Source organism: Xiphophorus couchianus, chromosome 9, assembly GCF_001444195.1.
Source record: "Xiphophorus couchianus chromosome 9, X_couchianus-1.0, whole genome shotgun sequence".
Lineage (NCBI taxonomy): Eukaryota > Metazoa > Chordata > Actinopteri > Cyprinodontiformes > Poeciliidae > Xiphophorus > Xiphophorus couchianus.
This window is the reverse complement of record NC_040236.1, coordinates 11,708,855-11,728,405: the sequence shown is the minus strand read 5'-3', so window position 1 is coordinate 11,728,405 and position 19,551 is coordinate 11,708,855. Positions and strand designations below refer to the sequence as shown.

At 37.3% G+C, this 19,551-nt stretch overlaps 2 protein-coding genes across 6 annotated transcripts; one reads left to right on the top strand and one right to left on the bottom strand.

Annotated features, from left to right (window-relative positions):
* The first annotated feature begins 1,042 nt into the window (after positions 1-1,042).
* On the top strand, positions 1,043-9,955 carry prrg1 (proline rich Gla (G-carboxyglutamic acid) 1). 5 transcript variants are annotated; one of them, XM_028028190.1, is made up of 5 exons: positions 1,043-1,164; positions 1,905-1,945; positions 3,596-3,623; positions 4,100-4,260; positions 6,517-9,955. In XM_028028190.1, exons 4-5 carry the CDS (start codon positions 4,171-4,173, stop codon positions 6,979-6,981), a joined length of 555 nt encoding a protein of 184 aa, XP_027883991.1. In that variant the 5' UTR covers positions 1,043-1,164; positions 1,905-1,945; positions 3,596-3,623; positions 4,100-4,170; the 3' UTR covers positions 6,982-9,955. The 5 variants fall into 5 exon arrangements, with proteins under 5 accessions (XP_027883991.1, XP_027883988.1, XP_027883990.1 ...); XM_028028187.1 differs by lacking the exon at positions 3,596-3,623; XM_028028189.1 differs by having other exon boundaries at positions 3,596-4,260.
* Positions 9,956-10,542: 587 nt separating this feature from the next.
* LOC114150791 (oxygen-dependent coproporphyrinogen-III oxidase, mitochondrial-like) lies at positions 10,543-14,046 on the bottom strand. Its single transcript, XM_028027492.1, has 7 exons — positions 13,791-14,046; positions 13,015-13,158; positions 12,801-12,911; positions 12,547-12,688; positions 11,738-11,956; positions 10,820-10,915; positions 10,543-10,735 (listed from the first exon to the last, which is right to left on the bottom strand). Exons 1-7 carry the CDS (start codon positions 14,029-14,031, stop codon positions 10,651-10,653), a joined length of 1,038 nt encoding a protein of 345 aa, XP_027883293.1. The 5' UTR covers positions 14,032-14,046; the 3' UTR covers positions 10,543-10,650.
* Positions 14,047-19,551: the final 5,505 nt, after the last annotated feature.

The window sequence follows — 19,551 nt, the reverse complement described above, 5'->3', positions numbered from 1 at the left end:
CAGACACTTCATGTAGTTGGAAAATTATTAATTATGATAGGGGGGGTTGACTTTATTTTTAAATTAATTTCAGAGTTTTCCAATTTGTTGCGCTGGAATAAGAATTTATGAGACTTTACATTTAGTCTCACTGCAGCACAAAATATTGTCACGTAAGAAACCAGTCTGAAGTTCCTAGTATATAATCGTATAGTTTGTAATAATTCTTAAGCTTTATACCAGCTAGCTAACTAACTAGCTAACAAACTAACTAACTAAAGGAACACCAAAACTAATTGTTAAAAGTCTTTTTCCAATCTGCAGAGAAACTCCACAACTCCTGCATCAATAAGCTTTTCGCTTCTGGCTGGAAATTGTACAATTTTTTCTTTCTTAAATGGTAGAGCTTATTTAAATGAGTTGGTTTCCTGGTAAAGAAAGAAAAATAGACAAATGAGGCATGGGATGACAAAACAACAAAAGAACCTGTTGTTCCAGGTTCTTTTGTATCCGCTTGAACAAATTGTTACTGCGCTCTTGGAGTAAGGTTTTCCACTGCTCCATGTTTTGTCCATTTCTAGATAATAGCTGTCACTGTGGTTCTCTGGAACAAAAGCCTTAGAAATCTTTTTGTAGTTCTTTCCAGACTAATGTCAAGTACTTTGTTCTATGTATGGTTACCTTTGATGTAGGCCTGCTATGGCTAGTAAAATAGCATTCCACAAATCGTAGTCAATCACATTTATTCATGATTCACTTTTTACATAAGGCCAGGTTGGCTTGATAGATTTCCTCTTGAAGATGTTTTATCATTTATATACAGTTGTGGATATCTTTGTTGATATTTTAACTAAACTGAAACACTCAGAGTGTGAAAAAGATGCCAAAGCACAAGGGATTTGGAAGGAATAAAAAAAATGGAAACTTTATTTTGATTTCCATTTAAAAGGTTTGTTCCCGAGACCGACAGACAGACAGGCAGACAAATAGACAGACAGATAGATCGATAGATAGATCGATCGATCAATCGATAGATAGATGTGTCTGTGTCTTTAATTGGGGAGGTGGGGGGACCGCTGTTGCAAACAGACCTTCGCGCCTGCGCACTGTGCGCAAAACATCTCTTCGGTTAACGACGGGTCGAAGAGAGACATCGCTTATACAAATTTTTGGCATCGAAACAAGGTAAGCAGAAGTGATGTGTTTCGTGTCTGTTGCTTCTTTTCGGTGTGTTCATGAATAGAAAAGCAACAGCTGGCAGAGATCTCCGTCTCCTCGGCTGCGCCGAGAGGAAATCCGGCCTTTTGAACCACATGTCGGTCATTAAATAGCATCCTGAGCTGGAGGTGATTAGATCCAGTGAATTGTTTCTCTGATCACCTTGGACCTGATTACCGACACACATTCAAACGGAGAAGAGACTGTTTAGCGGTGAAGAAACGGTGTTGTAGGTGCTTCAGGTTATTGTTGTAACAGGGCGGCGGCGCTTTGTTTTGGGATTTTTCTGCTGCACGTCGTCTATTTTAGCCTGAAGCAGGGATCTGGGAGCTTACTAAAGTGTGTGCGACAAAAGATTTCACCTTTTGTCATTTTAGTCAAACATGTCCCGTTGACTGTTCAAAAATGCCCCTTGACTCCTCGATTATGGAAACTGTCACAACATTGACTTCTATTTGAGGCATTTTGAGTTGAGCTATTTGCCATCCAGCTGTTTATAAGAAATATCAGAGAGGTGAGAACTTTTACAAATTATCTGACTATTTCTAAATGAAAACAAGTCTTCATGTGGGATATTATTGAATTATTGGTGGGCTGCTGGGAAAAAAACAGCGCAAAGTATGAGTTAATCAGACAAAAATAGGTTGATGAGTGGATGTTATTTTTTTTATAAGTCTTTTAATCTATGTTTGACCTTTGTCCCACAGATAAATTACCCCAAACATACTGGCAGGAATCATGGGGAGTGGTAAGTTGATTCACTCTTTATTTACAGTACACTCATGGTTTTCATCGTAACATCAGGGCCGGCTAAAGCTTGGATGAGGCCCTAAGCAGTATCTCATTTAGGGGCCCATGCGGTCAAGCCCACCAATCACTAAGAGGCACTTTTACTCTGTGAATGCATGGCGTGAATTTTTGTTTCTCATTACATTAATTTTATGGTGGATTAAAAAAAAAATCATTCTTAAAAGTCACATTTAATTTCATAAGGATTTTCTTTTTTTGAAATTTTATCACTATATCTTGTGTTGTTTATTGTGATAAAAAAACAGCATTTATTTTTTCAGTCTTTTTAGGCAAGTATATGGCTGTGAATGCATGTGTTTGCCGTCAAGGACCTACAAACACAAATAGTGCTCTTAAAGAAACATAACCATTTTGAAATAGGCTTCTAAAGGACACCTGCAACTTAAAGAAGAGGGATTCACATCTCCAATCTGCACACAGTGACTCTATTTAACCTTTTTTGTTATTATTATTTTTATGCTCTCATGGTACTAACAGCGGAGACAATTGTAAAAATAACAATTCTGACAATCCGATCAATTTTTGAGGTTTTCAAACACCATTAATTGGAACTGATCATTGTTACATTAATTTAAAATTCTTATCACGATAAGAAGTTTTACAATAAATAATATGATAAATGCCCACCACTGTCTAATTCTTTACTTACACCATTTTCGAAATGTGAGGCCTAACTGGCGACAAGTTATTTTACTCAGAAGATATGTGTGTCGTTTGCAATTAAGCCCAGAATTGTTCAAGTTTGAGGTTTTAAGTAATCTTTTAACTTGCTTTACAAGTGACCTATAACTTTAAGCCAAATTAACGTTTCGGAGTGGCCTAGCTTGAATGCTGACTTGAAACTGATTGAGAAAATATAAGGAAGCTAAAGATTAGGGTGATGGCAAGGAGACCTGATAAGCTCCAAGAATTTGAGGTCCTCGCCAAAGATAAATGATCGAAATATCAGTGGAAACCTGCAAAATATGGTCAGGAACTGTAAAGAAGGGTTTACTGCAGTCGTCCCTATTTCGGATTTTTCAATTAATTATTTAGATGGGCGTTAAAATATGCAATTCTTAATGGCAATATAAGTAACAGGTTAAATGTATGTTTTTCAAACTTGGTACTAATTTTCAATGTCTTATCGTTTGAGAGATGCATGTAGATGCATTTGTAATAATGAGTAATAATAACGAGTCAAATAGCTATATGCAGACATAAACAAACCAACAAATAAGGGCTGTCCACCCATGTTGGGAGAGAAACCTCTAATTCTCTAAGTGCCAGACACTTTTCATTTCCATTCTTAACTTGATAGATTCAAAAGTTCATATCCTGTTGGAATATATTTACATTAAACATTTAATGTTTAAATGTTTAATGTTGAGAAATGGTGTTTACTGAAGGGTATTTGTTGTAAATTGTTGTGAGGTTTTTCTCAGTATTATTTTGCACTGAAACGAATCACTGGAATGTGATCCTGGAGGAAAACAATAAAAACAATCCCCATTCTGTTTTTTTTTTCTGCTTGAATTCTGCCTGCCTTTGTCTCGTTATTTTTCTTTTTGTCGTCTTGTCACGTCTTATTGATCAAATTTCTTCAAAGTTATGAGTCAAACAAAAGCAATTACTTGGTAATATCAGAACCAGATCATGATGTGACCTTTTTCTAGGGTTTTGTTTATGCTCTGGACGTCCAAAAGAGACAACCCTTTGTCTCTTTAAGTTAATTCCTCCACTTTCTCTTGTGGTCTGGGAATGGATGGCCAAATAAAATAAGCTTTTGTTTATATGCAGAAATGTGGGCACCGAGCATCTCTTGCCTCTGCTCTGCTTCTTTTGTTTTGGCCTACACTTCTTTCACTCTCCCAGTTTTCTAGCTTCTTGTCTGTTTTTTTTTTTTTTTTAATTTGTGCCTTTTTGCCTCCCACATGCCGTTCCATTTACTAACTTTTCTTTTCTCCCATTTAGAAGTCTCAGCTTGCCGCTTTTGTCTTTCTGACACTTTTCTGAGTCTTGTATCCTTTCCCTCACTTTGACATTGTCTCTGCCACCCCCCTCCTTTGTGTCTCCCTCCTGCGCTCCTCTCCTGTTACTCTTTTCTTCGCAGTGTTCCTGCCAGCAAATTCAGCCCACTCGGTGCTGAGGCGGCTGCGGAGGGCCAACTTCCTGTTAGAGGAGATGAAGCTTGGGAACATTCAGAGGGAATGCCGTGAGGAGGTGTGCACCTATGAGGAGGCCCGAGAAGCTTTCGAGAACGACGAGAAGACGGTACGGCAGACGAGAGACGTCACAGGAGTTTGATTTTATCTTTGAAGTATTGACACGCTTTTAGATAAATGATTACACTTTAGACGTGCCCATTTTCTCTGTTTGAGAACAACATCATCACCTTCAGGATTATGTAAAGATGTAAAAAACACATTTGGTTTTGTTTTTTTTGGTAGCATAGTCTCGCACATTTTTCATTTCGTTCATTTTTTTTAATAAACATTTTTTGTTTCTTATTTTTTCCATATTGAAATAGGAAGTCATTAATTACAAACAAAAAGTTCTGACACAAACTAATCAACTACTTTTAAACAGTGGCGGCTGGCCTGTAGGGGGCGCTTGGGCGCCGCCCCCTTTAAATTGTTTAGATAATAAATGATTTCTATTCTGAACTGCAAAATACTTAGAAATGTATTTATTCATACTGTGTGTCCAATAGACATGTTAGAATTTATTAAAATAGTAAATACATAATTCTAATTGCTCACATTGTGCACACTTCCTATGTGCAGGGCGCCGTCCTAATGAGTGTGTATGTAGGCGCATCAACTTTTGGCAAGCAGGTGATCTGAGGCTGACTTTTAATTGGTTGTTTAAGGTTTTTCCACAGGGCGCAGCGCTCTGCGTCCCGGACACACCCATTTTGTTGTGTCATTACTGGTAAAGTGTCAGTACTGGCTAATTTTTTTTAAAACATTGTGTGATTGGACAATCCCCGATTCGACTCATTGGCGCAGCTGCAGTTCGTTAGGTCGATTCACGTTTACGTTTGCATTAAGCAATGCATTTTACTGCTTTCCGTGTTTGCTATTTCAAAGTTCTGGCACGGAGGCAATGTGGACAACAACTGGGGTAAGAGACTTAAAACATCTTTCAGAAAAATGCAAACGGCAGGAAAACAGCCGCAGCCACCTAGACAATGCAATGAAGCTAAGTTTTTTGGGGGAAACTTAGCATAGCTGAAAGGTGCTTTTCAACTCTGAAAAGAATCAAGACTTTTCTGAGAAACTCAATGACTCAGGACAGGCTGAATGCATTGGCCATGTTGTCAATGGAGAAAAGACTAGTCACAGAGATGACTGACTTTAACAAGAATGTAATTGAGAAATTTGCAGGGCAGAAGGAAAGGAGGCAAAATTCATGTTCAAATAGTGCTATTTTTTAAGATTTGTTTTGTTTGTTTGTGTGCGCCCCCCTCAGTTTTTTTAGCACCAGCCGCTACTGCTTTTAAATATTTTTTAAAACGATTCAGTTAAAATTTGTAGTGTTTAGGATGAAATACAGTTGCTGTTCACTGGTGAATTTGTATAAAAGCTGAATATTTTAAAGTGTATTCTTTTTTTCTCCTTTGAATAATTTTAATACGGTTTCTTGTCATCCCTACCAAATTAGGCATGGTGCGTGCTTTGTTTTTTTGGAAAAACTGCATTGTTTAGATTAGCTGTGGGCTCTTGTTCATTCATAAATCAAACATTAACCAAAAGACTGAAGATGAAACAACACAAAAGCCTCAAAACTGTGTTTCAATGATCCTACTTTACAGCATCAATCAAAGATAATTATGGTTTGATTTATGTGGATTTAGAGAACCTACAGGATGTCTTAGGATAAAGCTGCTGTAATTATTGGGTGAGGGATAATTCCTACTACTTTGTGGATCTGCAGTGTATTTTTCTGGATGTTTTACTAAAGTCTCATTACAATCTGTTCTACTTATGGTTCTGAAAACTGAAGACAGTTCACCCTTGAACATATTGATTCCATTTCCACATTTTTAGATATTTTCTGGTAGGGCAGAAATCTACAGAAGCCTATTTTAGCTGCAGGGTTTAAACCTGGAGTTAAAATCCATAAATCAATATTATTTTGATTGTATTACCTAAATAAGTCACATACTGTTAAAGAAAAAAAATGTTTTTTATTATTATTATTATTTGTGGTGATTTTGTGACCAGCAGTGAAATCCTGAAACCAGTGTTTGTTTTTGTGGAATGTGGGTGTTTTTTTTTTCAGGAAGTGATGTTTATCAGCAGGAAGAGCAACACCAGACAGGCAGGCGGATTTGTAAAGCCATTGTGAGGGGCCAGAGAGCTATGTGTTCTCGTTTTGTTTAGGGATTGTTGTCGCCTCTCTTTGTTTTCTCATGCAAAAACTATTCAGACAGGAAACGGGACGATTTGTTGCGACTCTCTAGTTTCCTTTGAATCAGACTTCATTGCGGTCTTTGTCAACTCTTGTCTCTTTCTTAACATGCAGAAGCGATTCTGGGAGGAATATGTCCGGGAAAGCAGTCCACCTGGAGATTTGGACTCCATGGTCGGCGGGGCCCAATCTCTCTACCTGATCGTGCCGCTGCTGCTGGTCGGGCTCATCGTCATCGCCGTCGCCATCATTGCCTGGCGCTGCCACTCCCGCAAGCGCTCTCAGCGCAGCCCAGGCCTGGGGCACTCTCATCATAACCACGTCCTGTCTGTGGTCTCCATGGACCAGTGGGGGAGGGATTACCATCATGGTGACCAATCAGAACTGAGCATCCACAGCAGCCCGGCCTATCCAGGTTCTGAGATCACGTTGGGGAGAGGAAGCGCAGGAGATCCGCCGCCGTCATACGAAGAGGCTGTGGGCCACACAGATGTCCAGATAGAGACAGAGCCGCCTCCTCAGTATGAAGATATAGTGAACTCCAACTCCCGTAGAATCAGCAGTGGTCAAAGGAAGTGAAAACATCTCAAACAGAAGCCCTGACCTACGTGAAGACCAGGTTATTGTTTAGCAGTGTTTCTACTGTGGTATCACCAGCCTTCAACATTCAACACGCAGCAAGCACACACATTTCAGTGGATTGATGCAAACTTTGCCGGTGCCAGTTCTGTTGAAATTTGCACTAACCTTTTCATCATCAAGGTGAAGTAATGCTTATAAGGGATTAAGTGATACTGTAATACCAAAACCAAACAACACCTCATGTGAAGGATGAAAGGGTTTTATTTCTATAATTCAGACCAGCATAAATGACGGTTGGATTAATGCTTCTTAGAGGATCAGTGCCAAACTATTGAGACTTGTGTAGGCAAAAGTACATTATTTCAACCTTTCTTTTCCTTAATATCTAGGTATCTGGTTTTTGTCCAAACACATATAGAGCCAGACATGCTTGTGGACTTGAGACAGGTCTTGGACTTGGTGTTGGATTAGGTGATCTTGGCTAATGCAGTAAACCTTGGTAAAGATGTGTAAAAAGCTTTAAAAAAAAAAAGCACATTTCATTCCAGCACAATAACCTAACAATAGAAGATTGAGAAAAATTTTACCTTTAATTTGAGTACATTTATTCAGTGTGAAAAAAAGTTGTTGAGATAATTATTATCATAGCTACTATTTGCACCGTTATTGGTACCTTTGGCTCCAGTATAAATCAGAAACATCAAATAAAACACATATTTAGAAAACACAAGGAAATTACCTAAATATAATTTTGAAAATGTGCTAATTTCTAAAAGAGATACCAGAGTCCAAAAATACTAGGCTTAAGAACAGAGCCCCTCAGGAACCTGCCAGGGAAGTAGGGAGACAAGCCAGTGCTTGTCCATGTAATGTTCTTACAGTGAAAAGGAGGAACTTAGCATGAACTTAAAAATTGATGGCAAGCCAGTTTAACTGGTAAAACTGTTGAGTTGAGATGTGTATTTAAAAATCTTAGCAATTGGTTGATGGGGTAATAATCTTCTATCACATTCACGCTGGAGCACACAGAGGGAGAAATGTGAAACAGACCCACAGATTCCCACAGAGTCCACCGTTGGGAACGGTGTGTAAAAGAATGTGTGTAAAAGCTCTCATGTGCTTTTACAAACATTCATTCTCCGCTTTATTCCAAACCTATCCTGAAAATAAAACTTAATCTCAGTCTTATCTGATCTAAGCTCCTGGTAAAATCCCAAAAGCAACTAGCAATATACACACAGTTACGGGGAAATTCTTGTGTCAGTGAAGGTAAGAAGTCCAGTTTTACTTTAGGTTTTGTAATGTCTTTGATGACTTGGTACCAACAGGAGTGTGTATGACAGGAACGGCGTTTTTTTTGGCATCACTCTCAAACAGTTTACATGTAAACAGACTCTAATAATTGTTATGGAGACTGACAACCCTAACGTGTCCCTCTTTGCTCCACTTCTTTAACTGTACATTTTACAGAGAAGATAAGTATGGGTCTCTATTAAGCTTAGTTGCCAGTTACAAAAGGAAATGGGTCTCTGTGTCAAATAATGTTTTTATCCCAGAGAAATAGGTGTAGATTACCAATTAGGACCTCCTCACGTAACGTAAAATTTAAATAAATGCTTCACTTACATTTTTTATTGATATTAATGTGGGTAAATGTTTTTTCCTCTGCTAAATGCTTTGATTTAATTGTTAGATTCATCTAAATATTTCAGTGTTAGATTGTGCTACTGCATTAACTAGCAATAAATATTGTATGGCTTTTTACACAACTTTGCCAGGGATGCTTAGAAATGTTTCTGTCTATTTGTGTTTTAAGGTTTTTCTCTCTCGTTCAGTTTCCAGGCTGTTGAACTGTGCAGTTATTTGTCTAAGGGAAGGAAAGCAAAAGTCAGATGTTTTTCTACCTTTTAACTTCTGAAACTCTTTTGGTGGCAGAAAGGTGGCTTTTCTGCTTGTACTGACTGGAAATGAAAAGTAGCCCGTCACATTTTATGATAGATAATTATAGACCCTAATACAAAGAAGAAGTTAACACTTTACACAGTGCTATCAGATGGTTTATTTTTCCAGCAAATGCACTAATCCAACCTTTGAGAATATGTTGAAGACTGGAACATAAAAAGGAGGAAATAAAGTGGGAATCACATTACTTATAATCTTGGTAATGCATGAACTTGGCCTTTTCAGGTCAGAACTCTCTCTGCCCTGTTTGTTGACAGTCAGGACTCACTAACCCTCATGAACCTGTGGGTTTCTGTTCAGAGGCAGAAATATGGGCAAAAAAAAGAGATTCTGGAGCTGTTAGGAAATTAAATGTAAGAAATGAATTTGTATTAAGTGTCACTATAACTAAACTCCACTTTTAGCATGTGTAATCACCTCTACATACTGTATATGTATATAGAATATGTCTGAAAGTTAACTAAAATTGATTTTTTTTATGCATAGGAGTTCATTAAATGCGTTGATACTAATGTGATTGTACTACAGTAAGCTGTGAGGCTAGCAGGAAGTGTCTGTGCTTAACAGGAAATGTTTAATGAAAGGTAGGAAAGTTTGGTTGAAGATCTCATTCAATGAGCTGATGTTACTCTAGGTGCTTCTGGTCTATATGCAATATTTCCTAAACGATAAGCACTCTAAAAACCAAATGTACCCGTCTAACCTTCATTGGCAAAAATAAATGTCACTGATCTTTCCACATGGCACACACCTTAAGCACTAAATATTGTTATACTTGTAAATGTGAGTTGACCTGTAAGCCTCAGCATTTGCTCTGACACTGGACTGTGCTGGTAGTAACTTTGGTTACATAAATTAGTGCACCAATACTTCCACAGAGCCATTTTTTTACAACGCCTTATTAAACAAAATGTTATATAACATTAAACACAAGGGAAGTTGTTATAAATTCTTGTCTCGTGAAAAGCTTGATATTAATTTTTAATAAAAAAAAAAAGATTAAAAGATGTTTTCTTGTGACTGATCTGTACCAGGTTTTGAAACCACACAAAGTTTAATAAAAAAAAAATTCCGATTCCTGCACTTCTCTTAGCTTCATCTTGCAATTGCAGAGCCCGGAAAATATAAAACACGTAATGATTTTTTTAATTTTTTATTGAGTACTTTCCATTTAATTTCAGAAATAGTAGTGTTAGTGCCTCTGAGGCTCCTCTAGGAAGGAGATTTACATTTCAATAAGACAACAATATCAACTTTATGTTGCTCCAATACATTAGACTGCAATAAAATAGATTTGAGATAAAGTTCAGGACAAAAAGCGTCATTGATTCACAATCATCCTCTGAAACATGATCCAAAACCAAAGTATTGTTTACAACTCCACTCAAATAAAGAAAGCTGAGACATCAGAAAAATAGCACAAGGTATATAGGACTCAGTTTATTCCTGCTTTTTAGGGCTGATTGGTCAAACACAAAATTTAAATATTTAGTATATTTAATATACTAAATATATATTTACAAAGAGACAAATACCACAAAGCTCAATTATTAAAACATTATTTTTTAAAGCTTTTAAGAAGACTGATTTGAAAAAATAAAGTCCTCTGACATTTCCTTATAAACACAGGCCTTGTGAAACAGGTTACAGTTTTACAAAACTACTACAAAGGCTGTTCTTTCTGTAAACCTGTGACAGCGGCGCTCACACCCACTCCTTTGGGTTTCTGAGTACGTCCAGCATCTCGGCCTCTCGGGAACCTTTACCAGGCTCGTGCATAAACTCCCACCTGGATATGAAGGAGGAGTCGGTTACCAGGCAACACAGTCAACTTATTACTATTGGACAGAGAGCGGGAGAGTTGATGTCTTACCTGGCAGTGAGGGGGAGGGACATGAGGACTCTGCAGCCAGGCATGGAAAGGCCGAACTTTATTCCCCTGTCATACATCAGGTTAAACTCTACATAGCTACAACACAAACAAAATACCAATTTGAAAAACACTCTTCACATTATAGAGTTCCTACTCATCTTTAATGAAAAAAATCCTAGATTAATTTTCCAGATTCAACTTTCTGAAGAACACAGTGCTTTGATTTATCATTACATTTAAAATACTAAACTTCACTATGAATTTCTACAGCAGGCGGATTTGAAGGAAGGAAGAATAAAAATGATAAGAGGGTGGAGGGTAGAAGGAAGGGAAGAAGGAAGGAAGTACCAGACAAAAGTGTCTGATACTATTGTACAGTAATCTTTTAATGTTTACAAAATCCGTGATATCCTCTCCCCTTTTTATGCAAGCATTAGTAGGGGGGTTATATATTAACTGGAACCTGTATTTATTGCTTTAAACCGGTGTGAGTTTGAGAAAATCCACAATAAGTTCAAACAGCCTTCAATTCTTGTTGCAAAAGTTAATAATAAATTATTGTAATGTCAGAAGAAAAAAAAGAGTGGACTAAATAAATTAACATCCTCAAGTTGATTCAAAATTCATACTGATGACTGTAGACGACAACCGGATATCTCTTGACAAATAAAAAGCATTACACTATATTCATCCTTTATCCTAAAAGCTATCAGTTTTGAGGGATATAAAGTCATTTTAGGAATTTGAGTGCTATAATAAATTTTCTGCGATGGACTGGTGAACTTTCCAGGGTGTACGTCGCCTCCTGCCCGAAATGTCTAGCTGGAGATAGGCACCAGCACTCCTCCCAACCCCACCAGGTAGAAGGGTGTAAGAAAACGGATGAATGGATGGGTGGATAATGAATTTTCCACTCACCTTCCTCGTCGCACTTGCTGCCAGTCCTTCTCCTCTTGAGTGAAGGAATCATTAAGATGTTTCTTCACGATGGGAAGATAACAGGGCACCACAGTTCGAGTGCAGCTCTTAATAAAGTTGAACACCTCCTCTTGATTTGGAGAGTCAAGGTCGTCAAAGAAGATTCCTCCGATGCCCCGAGTCTCTCCTCTGTGACGGACATAGAAGTACCTGTCACACCTGGAGGACACAAGAAGAGAACAGAGAAGTTGATAATTTTCCAACTTGAAGACTTATCTTGGAAGACAACAGGCAGATTCACCTGAACAGCTACTGTATAATAATATTCTTTCATCTATACAACAGAAGACAACATCACCATTTCATGTTGTTGTCTTCTGCTCATAGATTCAAGGCAATTAAATGTAACACAAAGACGTATAAATGTTCATTTGTCCCAGTTAGTGTTGTCCTCATCAATGATTTGAAATAAGCCCAAACTGTGGTGGTATACGATTGTATGGTGCTATATGGTGGTGTACTATTATTGTAAAAAAATTTATGTATATATGTATTTATCGGCAATTGTTCTTGCTGTCTGCAAACAAATTGACCCTTGTAGACCATTAAGCTTATCTAATCTAGTCTAATCTAATCTAAAAAAAAAATTGGCACATTTTGTTCACATCCATACTAATCATTTATAACCTCTAACATTGCTCAACTGTCTTCTGCATCTGTAGATTCCAGGGCAAGACTGGAATCAGTCCTAAAAACTCACACATATGCTGATGTGCACAGACACGTCAGAGTCACTGATGGAGCTGTACCATTTTTTAAAGTCTGCGTAGTACTTCGGGTGATGTTTGTCACAGGCCTCCTTCAGAGTGTTGTGGAACAGAAAGGCGTCTTCTCTGTCAATATACACTGGGGTCAGGTCTGTTCCTCCACCAAACCACCACTGCTTGGAGCCTGAAAGCACACACACACACACACACAATACAAGCCACAGGGAGAAGGAAACAGAGCTCATCATTAATCCACAGAGTCAATAGAGAAACAGATGCTTTAAAAAGGGACTCACCGTCCTCCTCTTCTATTTCAAAGTATCTGTAGTTGAAGTGAACTGATGGTATGTGAGGGTTCTTGGGGTGGATGATGGAGCTCACACCCATGGCACAAAATGGCAGCTTACCTGAAGCAAAATAGAGTCAAGTTACATTTGAAATGAAGGTTTCCAGGCAGAAAGTATAACTGTACTTGTTGGATACAATGCACAAGCTATAAGCAGAACCCACCATTTTTCCCTTTGAGGACTTTTTCTCCACTTCTCATTTGTTTCGCAGCCTCCTCAGTCAGACAACCTAGCAACACTGTCACATCCACTCCTGCCTTTTCAAACACATGTCCATCTTGCATCACACAGCTGATTCCTCCTCCACCTAAAAACAAACAAAAATGGTAAGAATTAGTTGTTTTAAGCACTTATGTCTGTTGATATTGTTTGTGAAGAGCATCTTACACAGATGATAATCAAAGTGATTCATAATAAAAAAAAGAACAAGAATAACAAAATAGGTTAAGAATTAATACTTTATATTACGAAACCAAACAAACTAAAAACTTGTCTGACAAAGCAAATAGGAACAGTTAGGAGGTTGATCACTGTAGAGACATTAAAAATGGAGTCATGTCTATTCTTCTGTTGATGCAGGTTGGAAGCCTCTGCAGTTTGTAACCGAGTCAGTTTGACTTTAATTGAAAGTAATGATCATTTAGGTATTTCTTAATGTCTGACATAATCTAGTAGTTGGAATTTATGCATTTCTTTAAAGAAACTGCATAGCTGGGTGTTTTGCACAAAAAAGTAATGAGATGTTGGTATATTTCTTTACAGCAGAAACAAAGCAAAGCAGAAACAAATGATCTGAAAACAGAGCTCTGAGGGATTTTCCAATTAAAAGTTGATCAAATCTGAAATTATCTGCTGGAGATTCACAACAAACTTGAATACATTTTATTTTTAAGAGCAGTATTTGCAGTTAGGTTAAACCATTGAAGATCCCCATATTACCTTCCTTCCTCTCCCATTTGTCCACCTTGAATGTCCCACCGTCCACTTCCTCCAGGGCTTTATAGAACTCAGCCTGAGTCTCCATGATCAGCATCTCCATCTTGGTGCTCATCTCGTCCTTCTTTTCCTCCAGCACACTGATGTCGGTCACCGGGGTAGTCAGGAAGCCCTGGCATCTTTCCGTAATGCTCTGTCCTTTCTCCTCCTTCTTCTTCGCGTTGTGGGAGATCTTGGTCGCCATCTCTGCTCACTGAAACTCCAGGGATCCAGTGTGATATGTTAACTGGTGGCCAGATGAATTTATAGCAAGGCAGATGGTTCTGTGGGCGTGGCTTTTTAGACTCACTTTACTTAAATGACTTCAAAAAATCATTTTGATCAAATTTATTCATGTGTGACTTTAACTGCTTTTCTTATTTAATGGAAAGACTTCAGTTGCAATGTTGTGTCTCTTTGACATTAGCGGAATATTGACACAGTTTTGCACCCATTTGTAAAGGAAATACAGCCACTGATTTGTCATAAGCGTGGTAAGAAGTAAAAGTAGAGAGAGAAGAAAAATATTTCCAGTATTTTCCTGTGACTGATGGAGTCCAGCACCAGTTACTTTCCTTTTATGAGGATGATGATGAAACAGCAAATGGCATCCATCAAGCTTTGAAAAACTGTCTGAAAAGCATGTTTAGGAGACCTGGCATGTCACAGAATAATGCTAATGTCATCTTTGAACAGCACCACTCTGCTTACCAACTACTAAGAAATGCCAATGATCACATTTGAAAGCAAACTGCCCAGCATTACTCAAAATCAGCTTTGTCTGCTCAGCTCTGACATCATCTCTCGGTTTACCTGTCCTGTTCCTCTAAAACAGACTTCTAAGAATACAGAAAAACTGTGTCTATATTGATTTTATTAAGTTCTTTAAAAAACAAAATTGTGCGTCACCGATGTTTATGAGGAAGTGTGCAGTTTCAGAATGAAGATGGTTCAGCGGAAGGAGGACAATATTTTGGATACCACACCAAGCAACTCATGAGCAAAGAAGTTCCTGACGTGAGGTCCAAATAGACTTCTTGAATTTCTCTGACTCAGATATTGCATGCGATGTTAAATGGTTTTAGTTTTCACCAGAATATTTAAAGTGGAACTGAAGCCAGTTGACCTGTATGGGGAAACCTTCTGCAGTGACTTGAAGACAGTGGCTGCGACTCTCCAAATGGCAAAAATAATTAACAAGGATCAGCTCTATGAAGAGCTTTGTTGTAGCAAAAACAAAAAACTACAGAAAGTAAGATGTGATGCTACAAAATCCAAGAAGATCAAGAAGACGATAAAGTGTCTCCAAGCATCAGAAACGACATTGCCAAACAATTAAGACTCTTTCATTTGTTTTTATTGTCAGGCTCAAATGCTTTTAAAATTTGTCGAGAGAATTTTTTCTTTGATGCAGAGTAAATGTTCAGACTTGAGGAACAGATGCAGCACAGACCTGATCAAAAATGAGCTGCAAATTTCTGTGAAGACATAATTCTTCCAGGTTGTGCAAAAGTTAAAAAAATACAGCTTGAGAAAAAAGTAGCAAGAAATATTTGTGAAAGATCTTCTTTGTAAAGTGGATCACTGGCCTTAGTAGAATCCAGCTCTTTAAATAACATTTAATGAGTAAAATACTTTTGAGCAGTCAATATTGCATTTGTTTTTAATTTTATTTACATGGAAATGTCTGCTTTAAGTCTTAGTCTTGCATTCTGTTTAATGAGGTCATCACAGCTGATAAGTTGCAAGAAAATAAAATAAAAACATGGAGTTGATTTCATCCCCTTTTAATCCATCATGTTACATTTAACATAGACAAATAACATGAACAAGATTAAATCTATTTTAGGTGGATGTAACTCAAATTTTTTTTCTATTTAAGAAATATTCCACTGTGACGTCCCGGGAGACAAATCTCCCTGAAAGATTTGGGATGGGACCTAAAGTAATTCCTGGAGAGATTCCAGTTAAAATTTTTGAGAAAACAATATTTACTGAAATTGATGAATAGAAACAGAAACAACCTTCGTTGTCCCACAAAGAGGAAATTCTGAATGACACATTGTTCACAATATTTTCGATATGTCTGAAAACAAGACACTGTCGTTCTGAGAAACCAAAGAATGAAAGCTTCGAAATATTTTCTCCCTTGAAAAGAAAAGATTTCTCTTCAAGGAAAATATCTTCCCTTGAAGAAGATATATTTATTTTTCTGTTCACGATATTTGAAGAAGATACCTTTGACATGACAACACGAAGAATTATTGGCTAGTCGTTGCTGATTTTATGAGAGCTGCCAGATTTCAAAGTTAGTTTTAAAATAATTGCAAAATGCAATCAGATTCCATAAGACATCCATTAATAGCTTAAGAATAACTTCTTTTTTATTATTATTATTATTCTCAAAACATTATTTTGAGAATAATATTTTATGTTGCCATTTTGAAGACATTATGTCTGCAAAACTGCTTTTTAAATTAAATTAGTTATTTTAACTGTTGTTTCAGAGCAGAACATCAAGACAATAGTCAAAGTAAATCTTAAGATGATAGAAATACAGATCCAAAGCTGACATAAACGATGAAGAGCAATAGAAAATAAAATGTTTAAAGGAACGACTTATCGTTTCTACATTCAAATGGGTTTTAATTGAATTTAATTAAATGTTAGTCATTCATATCAGTTCAGAGGATAAGGACGAGTATCAGGGTCTCTTATAAAACAATAATTAACTTTTGAGGTGGATTTATTTTTTCTCTTCGTTTCAGAATAATGACGGAGCCGAAAGCCCAGACAAACTTTATCGCACATCATTGAAATATTATGTGTATGCACATAAAATCAATAACAATAATAATAATAATATAGTATTGACATACTTCAACGAGTACTCCTCTGAAGATTAAAGATTAAAACTGAGGGACTCGGATGATCCCTGCTGAATGAACCAGCAATAGATGAAGAAATACTGGGAAAATAATAATGACTGCCAATATAGCTACTGTTCTTTTACTTTAAATACTTGCTTTATTTCCTTTTATTTGCCTTACTGTTATGTTCTTGTTCTTTTTTCCGCCCACTGAAGAGGAGCTGTGCTGTGATATGGTTTGTGTTAACTGTTTGCACTCGGATGATATGTAAAATATGATAAATAACAAGCTTCTGCTAACAAAACGAACAACAAAAGGCAAGACGAGAGAGCAGGGAGTGAGTGCAGTTTGCCCTCGGAAGAATAGGACAAACAGGATGATTAAAAAAAAATTCTCTGGAAAGTAAGATGTTTTAGTATTAACTGCAAACCTTCAGCTTATATTTTCATGAGTATGAGTTTGGACTTACAAAGATTCCTCACAAAAATGAGTCTCTTACAGTAAAACTGGATGAGGCAAGAACTGCATGGACTGAGAGTGATTAGGAAAAAAAGATAATTTCTTCTGCTGCGTAAGCTTGTGTAGATCCAAATTATAGTTTTTTGGTAAATGTCAATAATTTCAGTATGTTATAGATTCTAATGTTTTTGGAGGGGATTGTGAAAAGTGAAGGACTGACATATGAGGAGAGAGGAGGAAAATAGTCTGATGGAGAGAAAAGCTCAGAAGAATCTGACATGATGTCCAGTATTTATAACTAAGGTTTAAACCATAAAGAGATTAAGTGATTTGAATGGTAAAGTAACGCAGTGAGAGGTGCAGGGGTATTCAGTGAGGTGCTGGGGCGTTGAGTTTTCTGCTGTACATGAGATTCACTGTGTATCCCTAACTGTGGGAGTGTGAAGAAGCATGTGCAAAATAAACTGTTAAGCTTAATGCCATTTTGTTACAAGACTCAGGTGTTGTAAAAAAAATAAAAAATAAAATAAAAAATGAGCGATGCAGATATGAAGAACTAAAGCTGAAATGATTATAAAATATTTTAGGATTAACGACTGGGGGGATATTTTGCAAGACCTGCGTCCTTCTGGATGTGAGCCAGTACACTTCTCAGATGCCTCACACCAAGGAAACAGAAAAAAAATATATTTCCAGTGTCTGTGAGATATTTCTCTGTGACTGATATAGTCCAGTGCAGGTTACTTGGCCTTTAGGAGGATTATGGTGAAACAGCAAATGGCATTTATTAAGCTTTGATCATTTAGGAGACTGGGCATGTCACAGAATATTGCTAATGTCACATTTTAACAGCACCACTCTGCTTACCAGCTATTAAAAAATGCCAATGATCACATTTGAAAGAAAACTGCCCGGCATCACTCACAAGGCCTGCAAGCACGCCTGTAATCAGCTGTCAGCTCATATTAAGTCAGTTACTTTTAAAGATCTACAACTATGTCCTCAGTATCTGTTTTTCCAAAGCATTTTGTTACAAGCTTTTGATCAACTTGTAAAAAAAAAAGCATGAGAAAACAAAATTGTGCATCACAGATGTTTATGAGGAAGTGTGCAGTTTCAGAATGAAGTTGCAGTGTTGTAGTCAAGACTACCTAACCCGAGACCAACACAAGACCAAGACCAGACTGTATCGAGACTAAGACTTTTAGGGTCCGAGTCACAATTTAGTCACAATTTCTGGGATCATGAGCGCCCCCTGCGATGAGGCAAGAGAACTGCCTGCCTCACCTCGAATCTGTTCTCTGCCGTTCATGATCGCCCCTCAGCACACGAATCACGTTACATGCATAGTTGGTGACACAAAAAAACACTGTACATTATATACATAAGCTAAATTATGGAAAATCAGTTCATATATTAAATGTTTTTTAACCCTCCTGTTATGTTCGTTTCTGGGGTACAGCAATAATGTTCGTGGGTCAATTTGACCCAGGGAGTGTTTAATCACGCAGTAGTGTCAGAAACCAAAACATTCCTCCAAAACATTTTGTATCTGATTATTAACTCCAATACTAACCATTTCAATCAATATTTGTGCAATGATGTTTTTTTATTTCTCAGAAATTAAGGATCAATGACGACAACCTACTCATTTACTCATTTGGACATTTAAAAAAAATGGAATTTACATTTTTCATGTCCACTGAAAAAACCTAGACACACAAAAAACCCCTATAATTTCCTTGAAATTGATTTTTGGTAATTTTTTTTAATATTACATTTAATTTTTTTTCAATGGGTGATCTTTATAATTGAACTTGAGACACACATACTGTTCAGGGTCAAATTGACCCGCTGATTAAAATCAAGATAAATGAGTCATGCAGAGAGTATTTATGTTTTCCTTCACATCTGCTGAGTGTCCACTCAGTGTGGGTGGAGTTTGTTCACGGGAACAGAAAAGGTTCTTGTCAAAAGTTGTATGAACACCTGCTTTCTCGCAGTTTCCTAGTGAAGTAAAGAGAATAGTGAAAAAGTGGGCTTGTGTGTGTATGTGGTGAAATATAGCTGCAAGTAACAGAAACACGTAAATGGTAAGTCACGTTATTGCTTGGATTTTAATCGGTGTGTTTTGCATCCAATGAAAACAGACATGTTAACAAATAAACTGGACAGTATGTGCGGTCTTGACTGGTCTTAAAATAAAATCCCGAGTCCTCAGCGACCGAGACCATCAAAAAATGTTCTCGAGTTCTACAACACTGTGAAGATGGTTCAGCGAAAGGAGGAAAACATTTTGGATGCCACACCAAGCAACTCATGGACAAAGAAGTTCCTGTCGTGAGGTCCAAGCAACAAGACATTTTGGATTTCTCTGACTCAGCCATTGCATGCAC